Source organism: Diceros bicornis, chromosome 17 (genome assembly GCF_020826845.1).
Source record: "Diceros bicornis minor isolate mBicDic1 chromosome 17, mDicBic1.mat.cur, whole genome shotgun sequence".
Lineage (NCBI taxonomy): Eukaryota > Metazoa > Chordata > Mammalia > Perissodactyla > Rhinocerotidae > Diceros > Diceros bicornis.
The window spans coordinates 59,067,167-59,079,916 of NC_080756.1; the positions used below are offsets into that span (position 1 = coordinate 59,067,167).

At 40.8% G+C, this 12,750-nt stretch overlaps 1 protein-coding gene and 1 non-coding gene across 6 annotated transcripts in view; both read left to right on the forward strand.

The window, feature by feature from the left end:
• CCDC77 (coiled-coil domain containing 77) overlaps window positions 1-12,045 on the forward strand; it is a 44,750-nt gene extending 32,705 nt beyond the window's left edge. For all 5 annotated transcript variants that reach the window (XM_058559079.1, XM_058559078.1, XM_058559081.1 and 2 more), the window contains 6 exons: window positions 1,451-1,542; window positions 2,569-2,717; window positions 7,812-8,031; window positions 9,999-10,124; window positions 10,225-10,377; window positions 11,161-12,045. In XM_058559079.1, coding sequence (XP_058415062.1) covers window positions 1,451-1,542; window positions 2,569-2,717; window positions 7,812-8,031; window positions 9,999-10,124; window positions 10,225-10,377; window positions 11,161-11,307 — 887 coding nt within the window. In that variant the 3' untranslated portion in view covers window positions 11,308-12,045. The remainder of the gene's footprint in view (window positions 1-1,450; window positions 1,543-2,568; window positions 2,718-7,811; window positions 8,032-9,998; window positions 10,125-10,224; window positions 10,378-11,160) is intronic.
• Window positions 5,370-5,476, forward strand: LOC131416583 (U6 spliceosomal RNA). Its single transcript, XR_009222603.1, has one exon. It is a non-coding gene; the product is annotated as a U6 spliceosomal RNA (small nuclear RNA).
• Window positions 12,046-12,750: the final 705 nt, after the last annotated feature.

Consider the following 12,750-nt stretch of genomic DNA (forward strand, 5'->3'; position numbering starts at 1 on the left):
ATGGGATGCCTGCCACAGCATGCCTTGATAAACAGTGTGTAGGTCTGCCCCTTGGGTTCCGAACTTGCAAACCCCGGGCGGCCAAAGCAGAGTGCACGAACTTAACCACTATGACACTGGGCCGGCCCCTTTGCTTTTTTTTTTTTAAACCTTTCTATGATGTTTTTTTGTTTTTTGTTTGTTTGTTTGTTTTTGTGAGGAAGATCAGCCCTGTGCTAACATCTGCCAATCCTCCTCTTTTTTTACTGAGGAAGACCGGCCCTGGGCGAACATCCGTGCCCATCTTCCTCCACTTTATATGGGACGCCGCCACAGCATGGCTTGCCAAGCGGTGCGTCGGTGCGCGCCTGGGATCCGAACCGGCGAACCCCAGGCTGCCGCAGCGGAGCGTGCGCACTTAACCGCTTGCGCCACCGGGCCGGCCCCTCTGTGATGTTTTAATGAAGTAGAATAAAAAATATGTAATTAACATGCTTATGGTGATAAGTCGTAAAACAGATTTAGACAACTTCTGGAATCACAGAGTATTGTTAGCCTCTCTAAGCCTCAATCTCTTTATCTCTCTCTGCCTCTTTTTTTTTTTAATGGAAATCCCAATTTTCTTTTTTTTGTTGTTGAGATATAATTGACATGTAACATTATAATAGTTTCAACTGTACAACGTAATGATTCGATATTTGTATGTAGTGTGAAATGATCACCGCAATAAGTATAGTTAACATCTATCACCACACATAGTTACAGTTTTTTTTCTTGTGACGAGAACTTTTAAGATCTACTGTCTTAGCATGAGCTTCTTTCATCCAAGGAGTTAAATTTTGTTCAGTGCAGTCTTAGTGTTGCTTATTTTGAAAATAACCCTGTCTTTTGAAAATTGGGTGATACATCATAACCAAAATGTTTAGATTTAGTGTTTCTTATTCCTTAACCTTTCTTTTTTTTTTTTAAATTTTATTTATTTATTTATTTTTCCCCCAAAGCCCCAGTAGATAGTTGTGTCATAGCTGCACATCCTTCTAGTTGCTGTATATGGGACGCGGCCTCAGCATAGCGGGAGAAGCGGTGCGTCGGTGTGAGCCCGGGATCCGAACCCGGGCCGCCAGCAGCGGAGCGCATGCACTTAACCACTAAGCCATGGGGCCGGCCCATTAACCTTTCTGATTAAATAAGATTTTACAAAGAAAATAGATACAACTCCAAAGGAAAATTTAGTAGTTTATTCTTCAGAAAAATGAGTATTTTATCCAAGTGACATCCTAGCAGAGTTCCCTTATGGAGAGTCCTATTTGAAAAATTAAGTACTATAGTTATTGTATGTTTTCCTTTTTCTTCCTTTCCGTCTCTTCTAGGTAAATGAAGCCAAACTGTTCTGCAAAGGTAATGCTGATACTTGAATAGCAGAAAGAAAAGCTAAGTAAAGGTCTTCATTAATCTTTGTTTTCTGTTTTAGGTTCTAAAGGAAGCAAAAGAAAACCAGCAATGAGAGAGAAGGAAGAAAGTTCTGAGCATTACCAAAGAGATGTACAAACACTTATCCTACAGGTAAAGCATTTATTTTGGCAGACCAAAACAGTTTCTGTCCATGAGCTTAGCTTTGTGTAACATACCTTCATTATCGTATGATAAGTATCTCTGCACATAGAGATCCTTATAGGCATAGGTTACATATAGTTTACATATAGGCATCATGTGATTAAGAAAATCGAGCTTGTTCCTAATTTCCAAGAGCTTATATTTTAAAACCGTTATTCTGTATTCAACCATTCTAGAAGTGCTAGTCTGAACCTTCAGTTCATTCAGCTTCCTTACTAAGCCCTACCCAACCAAACCATCATACAGTCAGAATTCCCTTTGTGGTTGGCCTGGGGGATACACAGAGAGTTGCAGTTATCTATGCTGATAGATCAACCTTTGGGGATATGTCCATTTATTAGTGCATGTGTTCTAAAGTCTAGGAAAGTAATGAATCGTCCTCTTACCACCTGGTAATTATATCATTTGCAACCATGATTTTTCATCTAGTTGCACTCAACTTCCTGTCCTTATCAGAGGGGATCTATTGGTTTAAATGACAGTTTCTGCCTTTGGCCAGTATCTCCATTTGGAGTCGGGAGAGCCAGATTCGGAGAAGGAAATTACGTTATACTCACTTTGCTCCACTTTTTAAAGTAAAAAGTGAAGAAAAGAGTCATTCTATTTCTGTGCAACTACGGTGTCTTAAAAGGAAGATAGTCCTAAAAGTCCAAAAAGGGAGATAGTGAAAAGGTGAGAATCTTAGGGTAGGAGAAACTGGATTTTCTAGCTTTCTTTGTGTGATGTAGATGCTCTGTTTAGTGTGGATTGAGTCTGCTCTTATGTCACCTAACCCCATCGATAAGACATTAAATAAAGGCAAGTACAGTCGAGATTTATTTTTCCTATTTGTTTTGGTGCTATGTTTTTGGTTTTTGGTTTGTGGGTTTTTTGTTTTGTTTTTTAAATTTTTCTGGAGAAAGACTCCCTTTTAGAGGTAACAAATAAATGGAAGCAGGACAGGAGTGGCTACTTCCCTGCTTTTGGCCTTTCTAGGTGGAAGCACTGCAGGCTCAGCTGGAAGAACAGACCAAGCTTTCTAGAGAGCAAGTTGAAGGGCTCATGGAAGACAGACGGATTCGCATTGAGGAGATACAGATTCATCAGCAGAGAAATCAGGACAAAATCAAAGAGCTTACCAAAAAGTGAGTGTTCAAGAAAGCTGTACCTAACAGATTTTTAAATTTTTCTGAATGGCTTAAAAGGTAATGGTCCCAGGGGCCGGCCCCGTGGCATAGCAGTTAAATGCGTGCACTCCGCTGCTGGCGGCTTGGGGTTCGGATCCTGGGCGCGCACTGACGCACCGCTTGTCAGGCCGTGCTGTGGCGGCATCCCATATAAGTGAAGGAAGATGAGCACAGATGTTAGTTCAGGGCCAGTCCTCCTCAGCAAAAAGAGGAGGATTGGCATGGATGTTACCTCAGGGCTGATCTTCCTCACAAAAAAAAACAAAACAGGGCCGGCCCCATGGCTTAGCGGTTAAGTACGCGCACTCCGCTACTGGCGGCCCAGGTTCAGATCCTGGGCGCGCACCGACGCACGGCTTGTCTGGCCATGCTGAGGCCGCGTCCCACATACAGCAACTAGAAGGATGTGCAGCTATGACATGCAACTATCTACTGGGGCTTTGGGAAAAAAAATAAATAAAATTATTTAAAAAAAAAAAAAAAAAAGGTAATGGTCCTGTACTTCAGCAGCATAGCATCATGAAACTGAAAGGGACGTAGAAAAAATTGTCTGCGTCAGACACCCTGCCTCTATGTAGGTGGGTGTCCAGGCTTTTCCAGGAATGCTGTTCATTCTTTCCTTTTTTTTTTTTTTTTTTTTGACATTTTCTTTCTTTATTGTGAAATTTTTGTTGTACATTGCTTGTCAGTCACACATAAATGCTGCACTTCACCCCTTTGTGCCCACTCCTCAACCCCCTTGCCCCTGGTAACCACCAAACAGTTCTCACTGTTTGTATGTTAGTTTATCTTCCACATATGAGTGAAATCATGTGGTGGTTGTCTTTCTCTCTCTGGCTTATTTCACACTTAACATAATACCCTCCAGGTCCATCCATGTTATTGCAAATGGGACAATTTTGTCTTTTTTTTGGGGGGGCTGAGTAGTATTCCATTGTATATATATACCACATCTTCTTTATCCAATCATCAGTCGAGGGGTACTTGAGTTGCTTCCATTTCTTGGCTGTAGTGAATAATGCTGCAGTGAACATAGGGGTGCATAAACCTCTGTGGATTGTTGATTTCAGGTTCGTTGGGTAGATTCTTTTCTTGAAGAGCTGGTGGATATTCCACATGCTCCATTTAACCCATTTTCATGTTTTAACTTGATCTTAGTGGTTAAGAAATGTTCTTTTATCTACTGATATGTTATCTGACTCAATATAGTAGGGCTCTTTTCTTTTGTTTGGCCCTTTGTGACTATGGAAAAATATGACTTCACATACCTGTACAAAAAAAGCACAAGCTGTCTGTACTCAGTTTTTCCTCCTTACCCACCTGCCTTTCCTCTCCTCTCTGCAATCTCATTTCATCCCCTACATTTTCCTAAGCGTGCCCTTTCTGAGGTCATCATTGACTTCTTAATTTCTGTGATCAATTATCTCTTTACAATCCTCACTGTAATTAGTATCTTTCTGTGTATTTGACACCTCTGATCACCCCCTCTTTGAGGGTAATCTCCCTTGATTTCTGAAGCACTTGTCTTTCTTGGTTCTTCTACCTGTCTAACCCTACTCTGCCTTCTGTGTGGGTTCCAGTGGCCAGACCTGTGCTGTAAAGACATCTTCACATGAATATGCTTGAACACCTCAAATTTACCATGGCTGAAACCAAACTGTTTTTCTTTCCCAACAAGCACCCCCTCCCCCATCTCAAACCTACTACTTTATTCTTTTTTCCGTTTAGTTTCATGACATCGCATCCATCCAGTTTCCCAAGCTTGAAACCTCAGGATTATCTTCAGCTCCCCACTCTCTTATTCAGCTCCCCACTCTCTTATTCCTTCATATCCAAACCCTATCAAGTATAAGCCTGAGAAGCCTCTCAGATCCCTTCTCTGCCCTCTCATTCTTACTATATTAGTTCAAGGTACGTTCTTGTTTAAATTGTTGCAGCAATCCTACTGTTCAGCCTATCACTGGTCCCTTTGTATTTTACAGTCTTCCTCACTATTATGAGTTAGCTCTTCCATTAGGAGTTATCAACTGCTAAAAACATTTGATAGCTCCCCATTTATCTTATGATAAAGTTCTGATACCTTAGCATGAATTATTAGGAACTTCTCATCTGGCACCAAAGTAACCTTTTCAGTCTCAGCTCCTCCTCTATTCCTGTAGTTCACCTTGTCCTTCAGCCAGACTAATAATATCTATTGTATGGAACACTTGATATGTGGCAGACACCTTGCTATGCAATGCCAGCCCTTCTCTGTAGACTTCCACAGGCAGGATTAAGTTTTTTCTCCTCCACATTCCCATAACCATTCACATGCCTCTGTGATGATTCTTATCACCACCTATTGTAATTATGTCTTTGTTCCCCCAGGGTCTTGGTGTAGCCTCTGTCCTAGCCTGTGTGCGTAATGGGCACACAATAAACATTTGTGGATACTTGGTGATCCTTATCAAATTGCATCTTACCGCCTCTGCTCTGTGTTAAACATCCTACATTTTAACATATTTTTTCATGTTACGTTATTCATCCCTTTATTGTTTTTTTTATTGTCTTCTCAAACTTTCTCGTGTCTCTTCCTCCATTTTAAAGTGTAGTGATTAAAATTGGACATGAGTGCTCGCTTCGGCAGCACATATACTAAAATTGGAACGATACAGAGAAGATTAGCATGGCCCCTGCGCAAGGATGACACGCAAATTCGTGAAGTGTTCCATATTTAAAAAAAAAAAAAAAAAATTGGACATGATACTCAAATTAAGATCTCAGACCAGTGCAGAGTGGAAAATGCCTTCTGGCCCTCGCAGGCTCTTTTAACATAGTGTAATGTGTTTGCATTTGGCCAGTACTTCTCCATCTTCATTTTTATTTTTAGTATTTTGTGCTTAAGCATAGCATCTTCACTTTTCATTGGATTTTAATTGTTTTTAAGGGAACAGTATTTTTCAATTGTCACAGTAATTTGTAATTTTATTTCTGTCTTCCAGAATATTAATACCTATCCTAGTTTAGCATCATCTATATATCTGAGCACATGATCAGTTCCTTTCATTAGGTAGAGCATCCTAAGGATGTATTTTTTTTTCAATTTAATTTTATTTCTTTTTCCCCCCCAAAGCCCCAGTAGATAGTTGTATGTCATAGCTGCACATCCTTCTAGTTGCTGTATGTGGGACGCGGCCTCAGCATGGCCGGAGAAGCGGTGCGTTGGTGCGCGCCCGGGATCCGAACCCGGGCCGCCAGCAGCGGAGCGTGTGCACCTAACCGCTAAGCCACGGGGTCGGCCCCATCCTAAGGATATTGAGTGGCATGAAATCCAAGGCCATTAATGACTGCCCTTTGGTTGTCACTTTCAGCCCATTTGTACGTTAGCAAGACCATAGTTTCCCAGTTTGTAATTGAGAACATAATAGAGTAAAAATAATTCACTGAGAGCAAGACATCCTGTGCTAACTGAATCAGTCTCCTCTTCATACACACACACATATACCTGAATAAATATACATGTAGATTAGTCTGGTGACAGTTACTGTACTTTGTGCCTAGCATTATGCTATCATTTTCCCATTATCTGTGTACCCTGTTACTCATGAAAAGAACTAAGTGGCTGGGCCGGCCTGGTGGCATAGTGAAGTTCCCACACTCCGCTTTGGTGACCTGGGGTTTGCAGGTTCGGATCCCAGGCGCAGACCTACACACCGCTCATCAAGCCATGCTATGGCAGTGTCCCATGTACAAATAGAGGAAGATTGGCACAGATGTTAGCTCAGGGACAATCTTCCTCAAGCAAAAACAGGAGGATTGGCAACAGATGTTAGTTAGCTCAGGGCCAATTTTCCTCACCAAAAAAAAAAAAAACTAAATGGATCTGACGTTATTTATTCAGTGGAAAGCTAGTGATTGCCTCCTGATATTTAATACTCTTTGCAAACAGTTTAATCATTTGATACAGTATTTTTCTAGGTGTTGATGTTAAACTGATGCGTTGCTAACTTCTAGGGATATTCCTTTTTGAAGATAGAAACATCATTTGTCTATTCTTAAATCTCAATAGTTGGCAAGAATCTATTTAGTACCTTGTGTATGTCTAATAGTTGGTACTGTCCATGAGAATCTGGTGGTGGCAGGGCAAAAATAAATGATAAAAAAGATATATGCTTTCACTTAGGTTGGAAAGCATGCATGTTGACAGTTAAAACATGACGTAGTATATAAGCAAGTGTTGAATTATAACACGGGGTATAGATTTAAACTGATATAGAATTTTGGAGAATGGAGAAATTAAATGGGCTACAGTTGTCAAGATGACTTCATAGAGGAAGTGGGTCTTGAAAAAAGAACGGGATTTGCTATAGGGCAGTTTACATGTGGAGCACAGCAGAAACAAAAGCAAAGCTGTTTTTGACATTTTAGAACTTGTGTTAACCCTCAGTCAGAGCACCATGATTTAGTTCTTTTTTTTTTTTGAGGAAGATCAGCCCTGTGCTAACATCTGCCAATCCTCCTCTTATTTTGCCGAGGAAGACTGGCCCTGAGCTAACATCCGTGCCCATCTTCCTCCACTTTATATGGGACGCCGCTGCAGCATGGCTTGACAAGCGGTACATCGGTGCGCGCCCAGGATCCGAGCCAGCAAACCCCGGGCCGCTGCAGCGGAGCACACGCACTTAACCGCTTGCGCCACCAGGCCGGCCCCATGATTTAGTTCTTTATTGTGAAGTCTAGTGCCTGGGAATAGTCCATACTTTCTCAGGGTATGTGTAAATATTTCTGTACTTCTTCTAATTATATAACCTGAAATTAGCACTTTGGGAAGTATCTGTAAAGACCAGTCTATGAAAGAGTGAGCATGCATAGATACATCGTACTTTGTCCGGTACAAAAGTAAGAGTGCCAGTGATCAGATTAGTATATTTTTAAAACTGCTAGTAATAATTTACAGAATTTATCTACTGCACAATTTTTAAAGAACCTCTGTCTTCCCTTTGTTTGGAATAACTATATGTTATATGTGCTGTGTAAGCATCTTCATGTCCACATTTGTACTTTCTTTCATAGTCTCCATCACACCCAAGAACTACTCTATGAGAGCACCAGAGACTTTTTGCAACTCAGATTCGAAAACCAAAAGAAAGAAAAGTCGTGGATGCTTGAAAAGGATCATTTGATATCAAAGATTAAGCAATACAGGGTGCAGTGTAAGAAGAAAGAAGATAAAATTGGCAAAGTTTGGCCAGTTGTTCATGAGAGTCATCATAACCAAAATGAATATATTAAGGTAGTCTCCTTATATCTTACAGAATTTGGTTATTTTTATGGAAGAGTTGAAGGAACTCAGAGAATGCCAAAGAACCTAAGAATTGTCGTACAAGATCCATTCAGTCCAGGAAGTTGTTGTAGCAGCAACCTCAAGAAATAGGTTTCAAAGGGTAGTTCATGTTATAGTGTTTGGGGATTTAGAAAATTAAACTGGGGGCTGGCCCAGTGGCATAGTGGTTAAGTTCACTTGCTCCGCTTCAGCTGCCCGGGGTTTGCAGGTTCGGATCCCGGGTGTGGACATCCGCGCTGCTTATCAAGCCATGCTGTGGCAGGTGTCCCACATGTAAAACAGAGGAAGATGGGCACGGATGTTAGCCCAGGGCCAAACTTCCTCAGCAAAAAGAGGAGGATTGGCAACAGATGTTAGCTCAGGGCTAATCTGCCTCACAAAAAAAAAAAAAGAAAGAAAAGAAAATTAAACTGTTGATTGATTGATTCATTCATTCAACAAATACTGATTGCACTTCCACTGTGGGCTAGGCTTTGGGGCTACAGCAGTAAATGAGCTAGAGTAAATGAGCTTCATGGCATTTATATTTTAATGGGTGAGAAAGAACTGAAACATTAACAAATAATTAAGAAAATGATAGGGGCTGGCCCGGTGGCATAGTGGTTAAGTTCACATGCTCTGCTTCGGCAGCCCAGAGTTCGCAGGTTTGGATCCCAAGCACAGACTTACACACTGCTCATCAAGCCATGCTGTGGAGGTTTCCCACATACAAAATAGAGGAAGATTGGCACAGATGTTAGCTCAGGGACAATCTTCCTCAAGCAAAAAGAGGAGGATTGGCAACAGATGTTAGCTCAGGGCCAATCTTCTTCACCAAAAATAAAATAAAATAAAATGATAAATTATTAAAAAGTGGTATTAAGGAATTAAAAGGATTATATGAAGATTATATGTAGTTGCTGGAAGTCTACTTTTGTAGGGAAGTACAACGACACTCTCTTTTTGTTTTTTTGTGTGTGTGTGTGAGGAAGATCAGCCCTGAGCTAACATCCATGCCAATCCTCCTCTTTTTCGCTGAGGAAGACTGGCCCTGAGCTAACATCCGTGCCCATCTTCCTCCACTTTATATGGGACGCCGCCACAGCATGGCCTGACAAGTGGTGTGTCGGTGCACGCCCGGGATCCGAACCCGGGCCGCCAGCGGCAGAGCGTGCGCACTTAACCGCTACACCACAGGGCCAGCCCAAGGACACTCTCTTAAGTCTGATGTTTTTGCTGAGACCTGAAAAATGGCATTAAGCTTGCCATACAGACCTAGGGGAAGAGCATTCCAGGCAGAGGGAAGAACAAGTTTAAAGGCCCTGGGGTATGTTCAAGGAGAAGGAAGGATGTCATTGTGGTTATAAAGGAATAAGCAAGGAGGAAGTGGTACACAAGGAGGTTGTAAGGGTGGGCAGCAGCCAATTATGGATGGCTCTATAGGGCCTTCACAGTCTTGGTAAGAATATTTAGCTCTAAATGTTGTTATGTCTGAAAGATTGTGTGTAGGGAAGTAACATGATCTGGTTTAAGTTTTTTAAAGATCATTCTGGCTGCTCAATGGAACATGTATAAGTGTTATGTTATTGTTGATGTTTCTTTCTCTTAAAGAAGAACTTCAGAAACGTGTCTCAGAACACATATTGTAATGTCTTACTTGGGACAATTCTGAGCTCCATTTTCTGACTCTTTTCAGAGCCAAAAATATTTGTTTTATTTTAAAGAATTTCTACTTTGTACACTTTAGAAAAGGCTAAGAGAATCCTTTAGAAATAGGAGGTTTTTAAATGTTCTTCAAAGTTCCTTGCTTTCTTGTTCCTTAACTCATTTTGTACTTCTGGAAATCCTTCCTTTCCCTTCTTTCTTTATCTAAGTGCTATTTGAATTACCTAAATTATAGAACTGAATACTAATTTTTTTTTCCTTTTGACCTGCAGTCCCTCAAGGATAAGTTAGTACAAGAGAAAAAGCTGTCCAACATGTACCAAGAGCAGTGCATTTCCCTAGAAGAAGAACTTTCCCAAATTCGTGAGAAAGAGGGAGTGAGGAGAGAGATCTTCAAGGTGCAAAGTTCTCTGCCACCTGTGGTGGAGTGGGAAGTGCAGATGGCTCGGGAGCGCTTTGCTCGTCTTCATAAATGCCTTCCCATTTCCCTGTGTTTAGGATCGCACGAACAAGATGGGGAGGCGTTTACAGGTAATGACAAAACGCTATGAGGCCTTGGAGAATCGGCGTATCTTGGAAGTAGAAGGCTTTAAGACAGATATTAAGGCTCTCCGGCAGAAACTGAAAGACTTGGAACAAATGCTCTATAAGGTAAGTGCTGATCCCGAATTAGCAAAAGGGAGAAAAGGGGTGCAGGTGAGGAAACACGGTCATGAGGGCTCCTCAGAAGAAAGATGTCTGCTTCCCTGATGGTGGACACTAATGGTCACCATCCTCTCTAAGCCTCACTAAAATTGGTTCAACAAGTACATGCTAGAGGGAGGACAAAAACAGACTGATTAATTGAATGATTCTTTCATTATACTTCCATCTAAGCTAAACTTAACAGAAATTTTCATCCCTCCCAATTCAAGAAGTAGATTAAAAGAACTATGTCTGTTTTACAAATGGAGAAAGTGAGTAATTGAGTAAGAAAGTAATATTTCCCTATCAGACACAGCTATATTTAGAATCCAAGTTGCCTCAAGAGCCTTCTTAAAGAGATTTAACCAGTCATCCACATATCCTAAATGATCACTATGTTCCAAACAAGGTTAATTACACAAAGAAGAGATGCTTTCTTTCTTTCTTTGGCAAATTTACCAATAATGCTTATATTGGTCTCTTCTTTTTACTCATTGTTGTTTATTTATCTCTATCTCAAGACTCCTTTATTATGGTATGAGAAAGCAAAGAGTCTCATGCCTTTTCTGCTTGTAATTCTACTCTACATTTTCCTTCTTTTAGTTAGTCACTAAACAAGCTAAGGATTGCATTTATCCTGTATACCAAAAGTCTCATAAAAAGGAGCCAGCATAGCCTGGTCTTTATGATTGATTTTTCCCTGGCATATGCCATGATCATTTTTTCTTTTTCTTTTTTTTAAATCTCTAGGCAACACTTAATGCCCGGGCAAACCAGGATCTTGCCATTCTGTGTGAGGTCCGGGACAGCAATAGACGGGCACATAAGTTACAAGGAGAACTGAAGAACCTCAAGTCCAAAGTATTTGGTCTAGAGAATGAACTTAGACTCTGTTGATGTTTACTTTTAGAAATGGCTCTTCTCTGGAATAGGTCTGCTTCCTGAAATCTGAGAAAAAGGTCATCTTCTCCCAGAAACTGTAGGCATAGAGTTGACTAGAGTAGTGGTATCCATTATTATAGAGACAGGGTAGAGAAGAATCAGAGACCACGCATAAAGCTTTTCTTACATGCTAAGCTTTATCTATAGTTTTTGCTGTCCTATTAATCTTTTTGTTTTTTTGGTCTGGATCATAACCTGAATTACTTAGACATTTTCTCACATTTATAATGACAGCTTTTGTTTTTTTTAAGAAGACGATGACGATGAAAACTTAGGAAGAAGGTATTTTTGCCCTGAGCTTGGCTGAGTGTCAGTAGGAGGAGCACCTTTCCTGAGGAGATAAAGGCATCCAGGGAAGGTGCCTTCCTCCTGGGCAGAGGGAAGGCAGCAAACTGCAGATTGTCAGATGTGAAGAGGCAGTCATTTTGCTGTTGAAATTTTTTCAGTCGTGAGCTCTAGGGCCCAAGTTATATTTTTGGACACCCAGTCTCATGAAGTTTTACCAGAGGGCACTCAAGACCCTACTCTTAAGCAAAATCTTTATCTAGGAAAATAAAGGTGCCACTTTGGTAAGAGTGAGTGAAACTTAAATGATCTTTGTGTGAAAAGTTCAGTATTTTACCAATAGCATGGTTTTTTAAAAATAATGTATATATTTTAACTATTTTTCAATAAAATATGTAAATGAAAATATTCTATTTGAGTTTTCTATAATTTCTTGTTAAAACACATTTATACTTTGTTAATGACTCAGTTTACTTATTTTTTCCATGGTCTCTGCAGTTCTATACAAGTATTAGTTTTCCTAAATGCGTCCCTTGAGCTCATCTGGTGTTGGAGGTAGCAAAGATAGTACAAAGGTAATAGCACCAAAACTTTATCCATTTGTCCATCTATATCCTTTTTTAGGCAAATGGCTGTGCATTTGGGGCAAAATAATTGTATGTGTTCTGAGAAGTCAGTTTGTCTTAGCTTAGAATGGCATCATTCTGATTTTTCCAGGACAAAGGGAAGAACTCAGATTTTTGTATTTATGTTAAGGAAAGTCGTGGTTGAACTGCCAGTAAGAGATGTTACCTCCTTAAAAACCTATGATAGGGGCCAGCTCCGTGGCTTAGTGGTTAAGTGCGCGCGCTCCGCTACTGGCAGCCCAGGTTCAGATCCTGGGCGCACACCGATGCACCACTTCTCTGGCCATGCTGAGGCCGTGTCCCATGTACAGCAACTAGAAGGATGTGCAACTGTGTCATACAACTATCTACTGGGGCTTTGGGGAAAAAAAAAAAGGAGGAGGATTAGCAATAGATTTTAGCTCAGAGCCGGTCTGCCTCAGCAAAAAAAGAGGAGGGTTGGCATGGATGTTAGCTCAGGGCTGATCTTCCTCACAAAAAGAAAACA